Source organism: Bos javanicus, chromosome 4 (genome assembly GCF_032452875.1).
Source record: "Bos javanicus breed banteng chromosome 4, ARS-OSU_banteng_1.0, whole genome shotgun sequence".
NCBI lineage: Eukaryota > Metazoa > Chordata > Mammalia > Artiodactyla > Bovidae > Bos > Bos javanicus.
Window position 1 is genome coordinate 51,297,752 of NC_083871.1, and position 15,288 is coordinate 51,313,039.

General features: G+C 36.0%; 2 protein-coding genes across 4 annotated transcripts in view; one reads left to right on the forward strand and one right to left on the reverse strand.

Annotated features, from left to right (window-relative positions):
- The window catches only part of CTTNBP2 (cortactin binding protein 2), a 170,232-nt gene extending 167,870 nt beyond the window's left edge, over positions 1-2,362 (forward strand). For 2 of the 3 annotated variants that reach the window (XM_061414021.1, XM_061414022.1), the window contains one exon: positions 1,308-2,362. In XM_061414021.1, the coding sequence (XP_061270005.1) occupies positions 1,308-1,523 (216 nt within the window). In that variant the 3' untranslated portion in view covers positions 1,524-2,362. The remainder of the gene's footprint in view (positions 1-1,307) is intronic. The other variant, XR_009735897.1, reaches the window with a different exon arrangement.
- Positions 1-15,288, reverse strand: part of CFTR (CF transmembrane conductance regulator) — a 318,734-nt gene that overhangs the window by 11,340 nt on the left and 292,106 nt on the right. The gene's annotated exons all lie outside the window — the stretch shown is intronic.

The following is a 15,288-nucleotide window of genomic DNA, read 5'->3' on the forward strand; positions in this document are numbered from 1 at the left end:
TAGGAGGAAAAGCTCTCTGTGTTAGCTGAAATCATTTTCTCCTGTGTGGTCAGAGAGGGGCCTGTTAATCAGGCAGCTTGTCAGCCAGCCTTCTTAAACAGAAAAGCCCATATTTACATAAATACATATTTAAGTCATCCATAGAATATATAATAATAAATGTTTTCTTCTTATGGAGATGAAAATTCAGTCCCCTAAAGCAGAAATTCCCATTTTGGTAGCATCATGAAAACTATTTGAGGATTTGTTTTTTAATCCCTTGTACCCAGACCACATGCCCTAGAGGTTCTGATATAATTGGTCTAAAGTACAACCTGGACGTTGGAGTTTTTAAAAGCTTGGTGACTCTCATGTGCAATCAGGGCTTAGACCTGTTCTGTAGCACATACCTTTGATCCATCATTCGCATTTTCTACCCATTTCTTTCCAAATTATGTCCTTGAACTTCACGTAACTTATGTTACATATAACTTACTATTTCAGACCATCCTGTACACCTCCCCATGTCCGTGTCCACCCTTCCTCCTTCCTTACTTCACCACTCACTTGAGTTCTGCAGATTGGTAAACATGAAGGGGGACCTACCCAAGTGAGCTCACGATCAGGGAAAACGCTGTGAGTAAAAGGTCTTATTGCAGCATCATGAGTTGCTCTTACCTGTCCAACTGTGTTTCCTCATGGGCAAAAAGAGGCCTGGACCAGGTGATCAGAAGGGTTCAGAAGTACTCGAAGAATGCTAGCATGCAGTTTCCAAGAATTAAAGATCTTGAGCTCCCTAGTTATAGATGCATCACCAGGAAACAGTTCACTACTGCAGAAGCTCCATTAGCACAAGGATGGTGCCCTTTTACATTCTCTACTGTGAGCCAAGCACCAGGAACAGTGCTTGTCTGATAAACATTCAGAATATGTGAGTAATAGTTCAGTTAGATCTAAAGGCAGAAAAATTCAGTGACACACTCAAGGTATATTGCATTGTAGAACTGCTTACAAATAGTTGGTTGGAGTAGTCCAGTTTGATTTCCTCAGGCCTAAGACTTCATACAACTTCTGTTGAGGAGGAGACTCCAGATTCAGGCACTAGTTTCACTGACTCTTATCTCTGGCACCACAAAGGACCTAGTGGAGATCAGACCGCGAGTCTACAGGACATTAAGCATTCAACTTCTCTCCTGTCTTCCCCCCACCACCCCCCCCATGAGAACCTATGTTAAGAGAGAAACTCATACAGAGAGGAGAAAGTTAGTACCGATCACAGAAGTTGGGAACAATGTCAAATTAAGCTGTTCTGTTTTCCTTTCTTACAGGAGGTCAGTCCTCTCAGCAGCCATCAAACAACCGAATGCAGCAACAGTAAATCAAAGACTGAGTTGGGTGTTTCAAGAGTTAAATCTTTTCTTCCTGTTCCTAGAAGTAAAGTCACCCAGTGTTCCCAGAACACCAAAAGAAGCAGCAGCAGCAGTAATACAAGGCAAATAGAAATAAACAACAACTCAAGAGATTTGGAACCTACACAAAAATGAACAAGTAGAAAAATCTAGCAAATAGGCCTGCCTACAGTATTCTCATTCTTCTGTATATTTCACACAGAAACCAAGGACAACAAGATGTAAATACCTTTAAATGAATCAAATGTTTTCACTGCAATATAAACGATGAGTGCGGGACCACTATTCAATTTTTTGTAAAGAATGTATTTATAACCAACTTTTTTTTTTCAATTCTGTCAAATTGAACTGCAATACCAAGAAGTTATACCCACTTTTCAAGTAGTTTTATAATAGAAAAGTCATAATAGTTTTACTCAAGATGTTCAGGGGTATTAAAACAACTGTGTACTGTATATCTATACATATGTACATATGTACATTTAAGAAAGCTATGCATCATTGCATACTGCATTAAAAATGTGTACAGCATTGGCTTAGATAACATGTATCATTTTAAAGAGATCATAATTTTATGTTCACTTGATGAGAAACGACTAGAACGGGGCAATAACAAATCATTTCTAAACAGTTACTTTTCTTAAAAGCCATATTAAGTATTTTGCCTGTTAAACTCTAGTTTTCAGTTTCAAAACTTTTAATGGTTGCATCATGTATATTTATGCTTATGGGTTTGTGTTATGACTCCTGTAAATATGAACTTATATAATGCAATAAAAGTGTTATCTTTCTTACAAAAGTTTTGTACCTAAGTAGATATAAAAAAGAATAACTGTAAATGCTTCAATAAATAAGTTAACTCCCTCTTCTAGTGGCACAATCGATATTTTCTAGACTTTCTTCTCAAATTACTAATGACATAACTAAAAGTTATATGCCTTGACACCAAATAAAATATTGAATTAGTGAAATAACTTGGCTGTAGTTTTTATTGCTTTTAGTAGTTTATCCATGCAAAAGATATTTGTATTCAATTTAGAGCCATTTAAACTTGTCCTCCATGTTTGTATTTCAGTAGCTATTCAGAGAAGACTTTTGTTACAAAGTATTAGTTGGTTTAAACTAGAATAAACATTTCAGTGGAGCTCTTGGAATGAAGTGCTCATTGAAAACAAATTTTTCATACTTACCAAAAAAAGTATAATTATATACCAACAATCATTTGCTTATCTTAGAGTATTTAAAGTCCTTTCTTAGCCAGAATGGTTATTTAAAGTATATACATGTGCATGAAAACTATATTACATTTTGCAAGTATCTTTAAAAAAATGTATAGTGAAGTGGAGGAAGAATCAAGGAAGAGATCGGTTCCAGTACCTGTCAGCCTAGGCTTCATCTCTGCCATCCTTGGGTGTACAGCATGGACCTTGTAACAGGAAGTAGAACTAGAGCAAGGGACTGAGGGTAAGTAGGAGAGAGAGAGGCTGGAAGAAATAGTCTTAGGCTTGAACACAATAACGCCTTTGAGCTGGACTTAAATTCTTGGTGCCCTGGTGGTATTTGATACTCTCAAGTGTTTCACAGAAAGACATTAATCCTGGGGACAAAACTCAATGCTCTCCATATCATAGATCAACATACCCAGATTGAGGTGGCTCTGGGGCATGTTGTCCTGCTAAAATACACCTTTGATTATATTGAATTTTATTTTTTTAGTGATAAGGCATTGTTTTATATTGGCAATTTTTCTGAAGATATAGATCTCATTATGATAGTCAAGGACCAGAAAAGAGAAAAAACAAATTCGCAATACATTATTAAGATGACATCTAGTAACCTATCCATATAGTTTTGACTGGTTAGTAATTCAACACATATACTTACATAATTGGATAGTAGACTGCAAGATGTCTAAAGAGGGCATTTAGATTAGGAGTTTTCAAAATACACATGAAAACCTGGTAATGGGTCATTTTATCAATTTAGGTAATCACAACTACCATTTTTTGAAAATAGAATAGAAAAGAAAATATCAGAGCACATCATGGTATCACAGTCAATAAAAGAATTTTTTTGTGAAGCTTTTGTTTAATTGTGTAGATACATGGATGTAAGCACTGGACTGTGATGTCAAATATAACTTTCTGTGGGTCATGGCCACAAGTCTTTGAAGCTCCATACCATTAATGGTGACGGTCAGGGTGCTTCAGGGGTAAAAAGGTCTTTGGTGTTATACAGCCTTGTGACTGAATTAAGCACTAACATTTATTAGCTGTGTGACCTAAGACTCTCTGACCCAGATTCCACAATAGTTACGTAGGATCATGACAAGCCTACAAGTTGTCCTTGAGCATTAAATGAGGTAACAATACAATGTTCCTAGTTACCTCCTCGCACATAAAAAGTAATGAATTATGTCCCGTAAGTCTTTGTGGCATTCCAACATCCCATCAAGTTGTAATAAACTCACAAATACTAACAGCTGTATTATGAGCATCAGATTCTACTAGAGTTGTATAAAACACCTAATTAAAAGAAATACCTACTTGGAAATTGATAACTATAACACATTAGCAAATTGTATTTTCCTTTTATGTTAACTTGATGATGAGCTTCTAAATATACCTAACACATTTTGCAGTTGCAAAAAAGAAGTACACATGTCATAAAATCTGATTATTCATGAAAAAAGCCAATTTTTATAGAAAAGGCTGAACTTTCATAATTTTTTTTCCTGTGCAGTCAATACTTAATGCAAATTAAGTTCAGTTGACTAGACATAGCCAACACCTGATTTAGGCATTTATTCCTAACAACTATGAGCTATTACACAAAACTTTCTCTATGAAGTTATGTGATACTTTCTGAATTTGATCCCTTTTGTAATATTTTTCTCAAGAGAACATTCCACAGATGTGAAAGCAATAAATTAGTGAATAGATAATCCTGTTAGTTTGGTTTTTACTACAAATAAATAGTTGTTATAGACCAAGATGCCATTGTTAATTTGAGAAAGAGGACTATGGAAATACATGGAGAAAGGATATCAGGTACATACCTTATCTATTCTGTCCTTAATATAATAGATATTAGAAGATAACATTGACTTATCAAGCCAAGAGCTGCAGTTCTAGCCAGAAGGCTAAGATACCATGTAATATCTTTGGTTTCAATGACTTCATTGGGGAAAAAAAAAAAAAAAATGAGGATTATTCTTGTTCCAGAAAGAAAAGCACAATAGGAAAATCAGAAATCCTGACAGTTGTTCCTACACATTCTGATACTTTAATAACAGTATCAGCTAAATAAATCCCCCTGAAAAAAGTTACTTGGGTTATATTTTAAGGAAATCAGGAATGTATCAGAGAAATTAAGAAATCAATTATTTTACAACTGCCCTAAAAACAACAAAATACCTAGGAATAAATCTAACCAAGGAGGTAAAAGACCTGTACACTGAAAAGACAGTAATGAGAGAAACTGAAAAGGGCACAAATAAGAGAGATTCTGTGTGCTCACAGATTGAAAATTCAATACTGTTAAAATGTCCAACTCATTCTATGAGGCCACCATCACCCTAATACCAAAACCTGACAAAGATCCCACAAAAAAAGAAAACTACAGGCCAATATCACTGATTAACATAGATGCAAAAATCCTTAACAAAATTCTAGCAATCAGAATCCAACAACACATTAAAAAGATCATACACCATGACCAAGTGGGCTTTTCCCAGGGATGCAAGGATTCTTCAATATCTGCAAATCAATCAATGTAATACACCACATTAACAAATTGAAAAATAAAAACCATATGATTATCTCAATAGATACAGAGAAAGCCTTTGATAAAATCCAACATCCATTTATGATAAAAACTCTCCAGAAAGCAGAAATAGAAGAAACATACCTCAACATAATAAAAGCTATATATGACAAACCCACAGCAAACATTATCTTCAATGGTGAAAAACTGAAAGCATTTCCTCTAAAGTCAGGAACAAGACAAGAGTGCCCACTTTCACCATTACTATTCAACATAGTTTTGGAAGTTTTGGCCACAGCAATCAGAGCAGAAAAAGAAATAAAAGGAATCCAAATTGGAAAAGAAGAAGTAAAACTCTCACTATTTGCAGATGACATGATCCTCTACATAGAAAACCCTAAAGACTCCACCAGAAAATTACTAGAACTAATCAATGATTATAGTAAAGTTGCAGGATATAAAATCAACACACAGAAATCCCTTGCATTCCTATACACCTATAATGAGAAAACAGAAAGAGAAATTAGGGAAACAATTCCATTCACCATTGCAAAGGAAAGAATAAAATACTTAGGAATATATCTACCTAAAGAAACTAAAGACCTATATATAGAAAACTATAAAACACTGGTGAAAGAAATCAAAGAGGACACTAATAGATGGAGAAATATACCATGTTCATGGATTGGAAGAATCAATATAGTGAAAATGAGTATACTACCCAAAGCAATTTATAGATTCAATGCAATCCCTATCAAGCTACCAACGGTATTCTTCACAGAGCTAGAACAAATAATTTCACAATTTGTATGGAAATACAAAAAAACCTCGAATAGCCAAAGCGATCTTGAGAAAGAAGAATGGAACTGGAAGAATCAACCTACCTGACTTTAGGCTCTATTACAAAGCCACAGTTATCAAGACAGTATGGTACTGGCACAAAGACAGAAATATAGATCAGTGGAACAAAATAGAAAGCCCAGAGATAAATCCACGCACATATGGACACCTTATCTTTGACAAAGGAGGCAAGAATATACAATGGATTAAAGACAATCTCTTTAACAAGTGGTGCTGGGAAAACTGGTCAACCACTTGTAAAAGAATGAAACTAGAACACTTTGTAACACCATACACAAAAATAAACTCAAAATGGATTAAAGATCTCAACGTAAGACCAGAAACTATAAAACTCCTAGAGGAGAACATAGGCAAAACACTCTCCGACATACATCACAGCAGGATCCTCTATGACCCACCTCCCAGAATATTGGAAATAAAAGCAAAAATAAACAAATGGGACCTAATTAAACTTAAAAGCTTCTGCACAACAAAGGAAACTATCAGCAAGGTGAAAAGACAGCTTTCAGAATGGGAGAAAATAATAGCAAATGAAGCAACTGACAAACAACTAATCTCAAAAATATACAAGCAACTCCTACAGCTCAACTCCAGAAAAATAAATGACCCAATCAAAAAATGGGCCAAAGAACTAAATAGACATTTCTCCAAAGAAGACATACAGATGGCTAACAAACACATGAAAAGATGCTCAACATCACTTATTATCAGAGAAATGCAAATCAAGACCACTATGAGGTACCATTTCACACCAGTCAGAATGGCTGCAATCCAAAAGTCTACAAGCAATAAATGCTGGAGAGGGTGTGGAGAAAAGGGAACCCTCTTACACTGTTGGTGGGAATGCAAACTAGTACAGCCACTATGGAGAACAGTGTGGAGATTCCTTAAAAAACTGGAAATAGAACTGCCTTATGATCCAGCAATCCCACTGCTGGGCATACACACTGAGGAAACCAGAAGGGAAAGAGACACGTGTACCCCAATGTTCATCGCAGCACTGTTTATAATAGCCAGGACATGGAAGCAACCTAGATGTCCATCAGCAGATGAATGGATAAGAAAGCTGTGGTACATATACACAATGGAGTATTACTCAGCCATTAAAAAGAATACATTTGAATCAGTTCTAATGAGATGGATGAAACTGGAACCTATTATACAGAGTGAAGTAAGCCAGAAAGAAAAACACCAATACAGTATACTAACGCATATATATGGAATTTAGAAAGATGGTAACAGTGCTCGCTTCGGCAGCACATATACTAAAATTGGAAAGATGGTAACAATAACCCTGTGTACGAGACAGCAAAAGAGACACTGATGTATAGATCAGTCTTATGGACTCTGTGGGAGAGGAAGAGGGTGGGGAGATTTGGGAGGATGGCATTGAAACATGTATAATATCATGTATGAAACGAGTCACCAGTCCAGGTTCGATGCACGATACTGGATGCTTGGGGCTGGTGCACTGGGACGACCCAGAGGGAGGGTATGGGGAGGGAGGAGGGAGGAGGGTTCAGGATGGGGAACACAGGTATACCTGTGGTGGATTCATTTCGATATTTGGCAAAACTAATACAATATTGTAAAGTTTAAAAATAAAAAAAAAAGAAAACAAATAATGGACACAAGCATAAAAAAAAAAAAAAGAAAAAGAAAAAACACTTGACAAAATTCAACATCCATTCATGATGAAAACTCTTACTGAATGGGTATAGAAAGAACACATGTCAATGTAATAAAAACTATCAATGACAAACCACAGTCAATATAATACTCATTGGTGAAAAGTTGAAAGCCTTCCTGCTAAAATACAGAACAAGCGAAGGACACCCACTCTCACCTCTTCTATTCAAAATATTGAGTTGGCTAAAAAGTTAGTTTGGGTTTTTTCATAACCTCTTCCAATAGTATTGAAAGTCCTAGCCACAGCAATCAGACCACAAAACAAAAATAAAAGATATCCAAGTTATAAGGGAAGAAATAAAATTGTCATTATATGCAGACGATGAGATACTATATATGGAAAAAGCTCTAAAGACTCCACACAAAAACTATTAGAAATGATCAACAATTTCAGCAAGGTAGAAGGATATAAGATTAACACATAAAAACTGGTAGCATTTCTTTACACTAACAATGAAATATCATTAAGGGAATGTAAAAGAACAATACTTTTTAAAATCACACCCACCAAAATAAAGTATTTAGGAATAAACCTAACCAAGAAGGTGAGAGGTGAAAGAATTATAAGAACTATAAAACATTAATAAAAGAAACTGAAGATAATTCAAAGAAATAGAAAGATACCCCATGCTTGTGCATTGGAAGAATTAATATTGTTGAAATAGTCATACTACCCAAAGCAATCCACATATTTAATGAGATCCCTACCCACTCCAGTGATTTGGCCTGCAGAATCCCATGGACTGTGCAGTCCATGCAGTCACAAATAGTCGGACATGACTGAGCGACTTTCACTTTCTTTCTGTCAAATTACCCATAACAGTTTTCAGTGAACTAGAACAAATAATCCTAAAATTTATATTAAACCATAAAAGACCCCCAAAATTGCCAAAGAAATCCTGAAGAAAAAGAGCAAAGCAGGAGGCATAAGCCTCCCAGACTTCAGACAATACTACAAAGCACAATAATCAAAACAGCATGGAATTGGCACAAAAACAGACGTATGGACCAACTTTCTGAGAGCCCAGAAAGAAACCCACTCCCCTATGGACAATTAATCTTTGACAACAGAGGCAAGACTATATAATGGGAAAAACAAAGTCTTTTCAGCAAGTGGTTTTGGGAAAGTTGAACAACTGCATGTAAATCAATAAAATTAGAACACACCTTCACACCATACACAAAAATAAATTCAAAATGACTTAAAGACTTAAACCTAAGATATGACACCATAAAATTCCTAGAAGGGACCATAGGCAAAACATTCTCTGACATACATCATATCAATATTTTCTTAAGTCAGTCTCCGAAGGCAATAGAAATAAAAGCAAAAATAAACTTTCAAACTTTTGCACAGCAAAGGGAACCATAAACAAAATGAAAAGCCAACCTATAGAATGGGACAAAATATTGTGACAAATTGTGAAAATATTGTGCAAATGATGTGACTGACAAGGGATTAATTTCCAAAATATACAAACAGCTCTTACAGCTCAACAAAGAAACAACCCAATCAAAAAATGGGCAGAAGACCTAAATACATATTTATCCAAAAAAGACATACAAATGGCCAATATGCCCATGAAAAGATGTTCAACACTGCTAAATAATATTAGAGCAGTGAAAATCAAAACTACAATGAGGTACCACCTCACCCTGGTCAGTATGGCTATCATTAAAATGTCTTGGTCCACTGGAGAAGGGAATGGCAAGCCACTTTAGTGTTCTTGCTGTGAGAATCCCATGAACAGTATGAAAAGGCAAACAAAATGTGACACCAAGAGATGAGCCCCCCACGTCAGTAGGTGTCCAAAATGCTACTGGGGAAGGGCAGAGAAATAGCTCCAGAAAGAAAGAAGAGGCTAGGCCAAAGTGAAAACGAAGTTCAGTTGTGGATGAGTCTGGTGGTGAAAGTAAAGTCTGATGCTGTAAAGAACAATACTGAATAGGAACCTTGATTCATGTTAGGTAAATCAAGGTAAATGGGATGTGGTCAAGCAGGAGATGGCAAGAGTGAACATCAACATTTTAGGAATCAGTGAACTAAAATGGACAGTAATGGGCGAATTTAATTCAGATGACTATTATATCTACTACTGTGGGCAAGAATCCCTTAGAAGAAATAGAGTAGCCCTCAGTCAACAGAAGAGTTCAAAATGCAGTACTTGGGTGCAATCTCAAAAATGACAGAATGATCTTAGTTTGTTTCCAAGGGAAACCATGCAACATTACAGTAATCCAAGTCTATGCCCCAATGACAAATGCCAATGAAAGTGAAGTTGAACGGTTCTATGAAGACTTACAAGACCTTCTTAAACTAACACCAAAAAATATGTCCTCTTCATTGTAGGGGGTTGTAATGCAAAAGTAGGAAGTCAAGAGATATCCACAATAACGGGCAAATTTGGCCTGGGAGTACAAAATGAAGCATGGCAAAGGCTAATAGAGTTTGGCCAGGAGAATGCACTGGTCATAGCAAACACCCTCTCCCAATAACACAAGAGATAACTCTACGCATGGACATCAACAGATGGTCAACACCAAAATCAGATTAATTATATTCTTTGCAGCTGAAGATAGAAAATCTCTGTATAGTTAGCAAAACAAGAACCAGAGCTGACTGTGGCTCAGATCATGAACTCCTTATTGCAAAATTCAGCCTTAAATTAAAGAAAGTAGGGGAGACAACTAGACCATTAAGGTATGACCTAAATCAAAACTCTTATTATTTTACAGTGGAGGTGGCAAATAGATTCAAGAGATTAGATCTGGTAGACAGAATGCCTGAAGAACCATGGATGGAAGTTCATAACAGTGAGTGGGAGGTGATGACCAAAACCATCCCCAAGAAAAACAAATGCAAGGAGGTTAAGTGGTTGTTTGAGGAGGCCTTACAAATAGCTGAGAATAGAAGAGAAGCAAAAGGCAAAGGATAGAGGGACAGATACACCAACAGAATGCAGAGTTCAAGAAAATAGCAAGGAGAGATAAGAAAGCCTTCCTAAGTGAATAGTGAAAAGAAATATAGGAAAACAATAGAATGGGTAAGACTAGAGATCTGTTCAAGAAAATTGGAGATACAAAGGGGATACATCTTTCATGCAAAGATGGGAATGATAAAGGACAGAAAGGGTAAGGACCTAATAGAAACAGAAGATATTAAGAAGAGGTGCCAAGAGTACACAGGAAAACTATACAAAAAGGTCTTAATGACCTGGATAACCACAATGGTGTGGTTATTCATCTAGAACCAAAAATCCTAGAGTGTGAAGTCAAGTGGGCCTTATGAAACATTACTATGAACAAAGCTAGTGGAGGTGATACAATTCCAGCTGAGCTATTTCAAATCTTAAAAGATGATGCTGTGAAAGTGCTGCATTAAATACATCAGCAAATTTGGAAAACTCAGCAGTGACCACAGGACTGCAAAAGTTAGTTTTTCATTCCAGTCCCAAAGAAGGGCAATGCCAAAAAAAGTTCTAACTACCATACACCTGTGCTCATTTCACATGCTAGCAAGGTAATGCTCAAAATCCTTCAAGCTAGGCTTCAACAGTACATGAACTGAGAACTTCCAGATGCACAAGCTGGATTTAGAAAAGGCAGAGCAACCAGAAATCAAATTGCCAACAACTGCTGGATCATAGAAAAAGCAAAGCAATTACAGACACAAAAATCTACTTCTGCTTCATTTACTACATGAAAGCCTTTGAGTGTGTGGACCACAACAAACTGTGGAAAATTCTTAAAAGAGATGGGACTACCAGACCACCTTACCTGCCTCCTGAGACATCTGTGTGCAGGTCAAGACACAACAGTTAGGACTGGACATAGAACAATGGACTGGTTCAAAATTGAGAAAGGAGTAAGACAAGGTTGTATATTGTCACCCTGTTTATTTGACTTACATGCAGAGTACATCATGCAAAATGCCAGGCTGGATGACTCACAAGATTGAATCAAATTGCCTAGAGACATATCGACAGCCTCGGGTATGCAGATGATACCACTCTAATGGCAGAAAGTGAAGAGGGACTAAGGAGGTTATTGATAAGGGTGAAACAGGAGAGTGAAACAGCTGATTTAAAATTAAACATTCGTAAAACTAAAGCCAAAGAATCGGTGCTTTTGAATTGCGGTGCTGAAGAAGACTCTTGAGAATCCCCTGGGTAGCAAGGAGATCAAATCAGTCTATCCTAAAGAAAATCAATCCCAAATATGCATTGGAAGGACCAATGCTGAAGCTGAAGCTCTAGCACTTTGCCCACCTGATGCAAAGATCCAACTCACTGAAAAAGACCCTGAGGCTGGGAAAGATTGAAGGCAATAGTAGAAGGGGGTGACAGAGGACAAGATGGTTGGATGGCTTCACCGACTCAATGGACATGAGTTAGAGCAAACTCTGGGAGATAGTGAAGGACAGAGAAGCCTGGCGTGGTGCAGTCCATGGGGTCACAAAGAGTCAGACATGACTTAGTGACTGAACAACAACCACGAGGTCTACAAATAAAAAATGCTGGATAGGGTATGGAGATATGGGAACCTTCCTACTCTGAATATGGGAATGTAAGTTGGTACAGCCACTACAGAAAATAGTATGGAAGTTCCTCAGACAACTAAAAATAGAATTACTAGGTGATCCAGCAATCCTATTCCTGTCCATATATCCAGACAAAACTATAATTAAAAAAGATACATGCACCTCCATGTTCATTACATTCACAACAGCCAAGATATAGAAACAACCTAAATGTCCATCAATAGATGAATGGATAAAGAAGATGTGGTCCATATATACAACAAAATACTACTCAGCCAAAACAAAGAATGAAATAATGCCATTTGCAGCAACATGGATGCACCTACAAATATCATAATAATTGAAGTCAAAACCGCTCACATAGAGAAAGACAAATACCATGTATCACTTATGTGTGAAATTTAAATTATGACACAAACGAACCTATCTGTGATTTAGACACATACTCACAGACATACAGAACAGACTTGTGGTTGACTAGGAAGGGGGAATTTGGGGGAAGGATAAAGTGGGAGGTTTAGGTTAGTAGATGTAAATTATTATATACAGAATGGATAAACAAAAAGGTCCTAACGTACAGAGAACTATTCTCAATATTCTATAGTAAATCATAATGTGAACGAATAGTAAAAAAGAAAATATGTATGTATATGTGTATAACTGAATCACTTAGTTGTACAGCAGAAATTAACACAACATTCTAAATCAAGTATGTGTGTGTGCGTGTTAGTCACTCAGTCGTGTCCAACTCTTTGTGACCCCAGACTGTAGCCCACTGGGCTCCTCTGTCCATGGAATTCTCCAGGCAAGAATACTAGGGTGGGTTGCCATTCCCTTCTCCATAAATCAACTATACTTTTAATTAATTAATTAAAAGCAGAACTACTATATGATCCAACAGTTCCAATTCTGGGTATTTACCTGGAGGAAAAGAAAATACTAACTCAAAAAAAGTATCTGTACCTCCATGTTCAGTGCAGCATTATTCACAATAGCCAAGCTGTGGATAACCTAAGTGTCCATCTATGGATGAATGAATCAAAGAAATTGTGGTAGATATAACAATGGAATATCATTCAGCCATAAAAAAAGAAATAAATCTTGCCAAGGCACCATAGATGGACCTTGAGGGCATTCTGGTAAAGGAAATAAGTTGGAGAAGACAAATATTATATACTCTAACTTACATGTGGAATCTACAAAATCAAACTCAGAAAAACAGAAAAAAGGTTGGCAGTTGCCAGAGATAAGAGCTGAGACCTTGGGGAAATAAGTAAAGGGGGTAAAAAAGTACAAACTTCCAGTTATAATATAAATAAGCCCTGGGAAGGTAATGTACAGCATGGTCCTGTAGTTAACAATAATGTATTATATATTTGAAAGCTGCTGAGAGAGTAGATCTTAAAAGTTCTTATCTCTCTCTCTTTAACACATACACAACGTAACTATGTGAGATGAAAAATACGTTAACTAAAGTTATTGTGGTAATTGTTTCAGATTGTGTACATATATCATTGTGTTGACATTAAATTTACACAATATTTTTCATAAATTGTATTTCAAGAAAGCTGGAAAAAATCAACTCAGCATACTTACTAAATATAAAAAAAAAATCAAAAGATCATCTAAATAGATTTAGAAAACTATCTCATAAAATTTAACACCGACCCACGACAGACACTTTCAGGAGACAAGGAACAGAAGGTAACTACCTCAACCTGTGAAAGGACATTTAGGAAAAACCAACAGCCAATATCACACCTAATGGTGAAAAAATCATATACTCCCCTAAAATCAAGAGAAGGTAAAGATACTCTTACCACTTTTACTGAAAATAGGTACATACAAAACAAAGCCCTACATATTGAGATGGAAGAAGTTAAACTGTCATTATTTGCAGATGACATGATCATATACATAGAAAATCCTAAGGAATCTAAAATAGAGCCTCTGTAACTAATAAGTGAATTTAGTAAGCTCCAACATATAAGGTCAGTGTACAAAAAAGTCAATTGTATCTTTATATTTTACAAATAAGCAAAAGGAAAACAATGTCATTTACTATAGCATCAAATATATAGTATACATGTTATATATTATTAATTATATATTTATTATATATAAATATATATTAATTTATTATATATTATATAATAAAATATAGGGATAAATGTAACAAATAAGTATAAATCATATATGCTGAACAATACAAAATATTGTAAAATAAATGTAGAGACACAGCATTTTAGTGGCTAGGAACACAACATTGAGTCAGTTTGTCTCAAATCTATAGATATAATGCAATCAAACAAAAAATCCCAGGAAAAATAAAGAGAGAGAGAGAGAGAAAAGGTGACAAGCTGTTTGAAATATATACCTGCCCTTTTAATCTGGAAAGTTCTGGTGTATACATTTGGCCCTCTGACCTGGAAACAACATACAAATAACTGCCACTGGTTTGGAGAATTTTCTTCTCTAAATTCCTTTGATTTCTGGGCCTCTGTGCCAAGAGGCCATTTACAATCAATGTTCTATTTTCTGCCAGACAAATCCTTCAAGGAGTGTTTACGTCAAAATATATTTTAGCTAAAATATTTTTTAAAAGCAAAAGCAGCTTGAGTTGGTCTTGTCAGATCAGCTTGTTGTTTAGCTCTTTCAGACAATTTATTCACTTTACCCTGGAACGTTCAAGACTGGCCACATAAGGAAACAGGAACCAGCATAAGATGTAGCATAAGTTGCATGGTGTCATTTGAGAGGTGAGGCAAGCTTTGCCTGCTCCACTCTTTCTCATCTCTAAACTGTCTTAAGATGTGATATATATTGTGGCATTTTGTGCTTTAGTAAAGAGAATACCTGAACTGAAGTAAAAAAATTCCTGTTGTACCCCCTTGAGTGACCTGTATCATCAGCCTTGTGACACCTAACTTTCCTTAGCTTAGGCTTTTGATTTGGAATGAAAGTAACTTCTAACTCCAGAAATCTTTGCTTCTATAATTTATCAAGTACCTCAAGTAACCTCAGATTAGTTGTTTTTCTTTTATT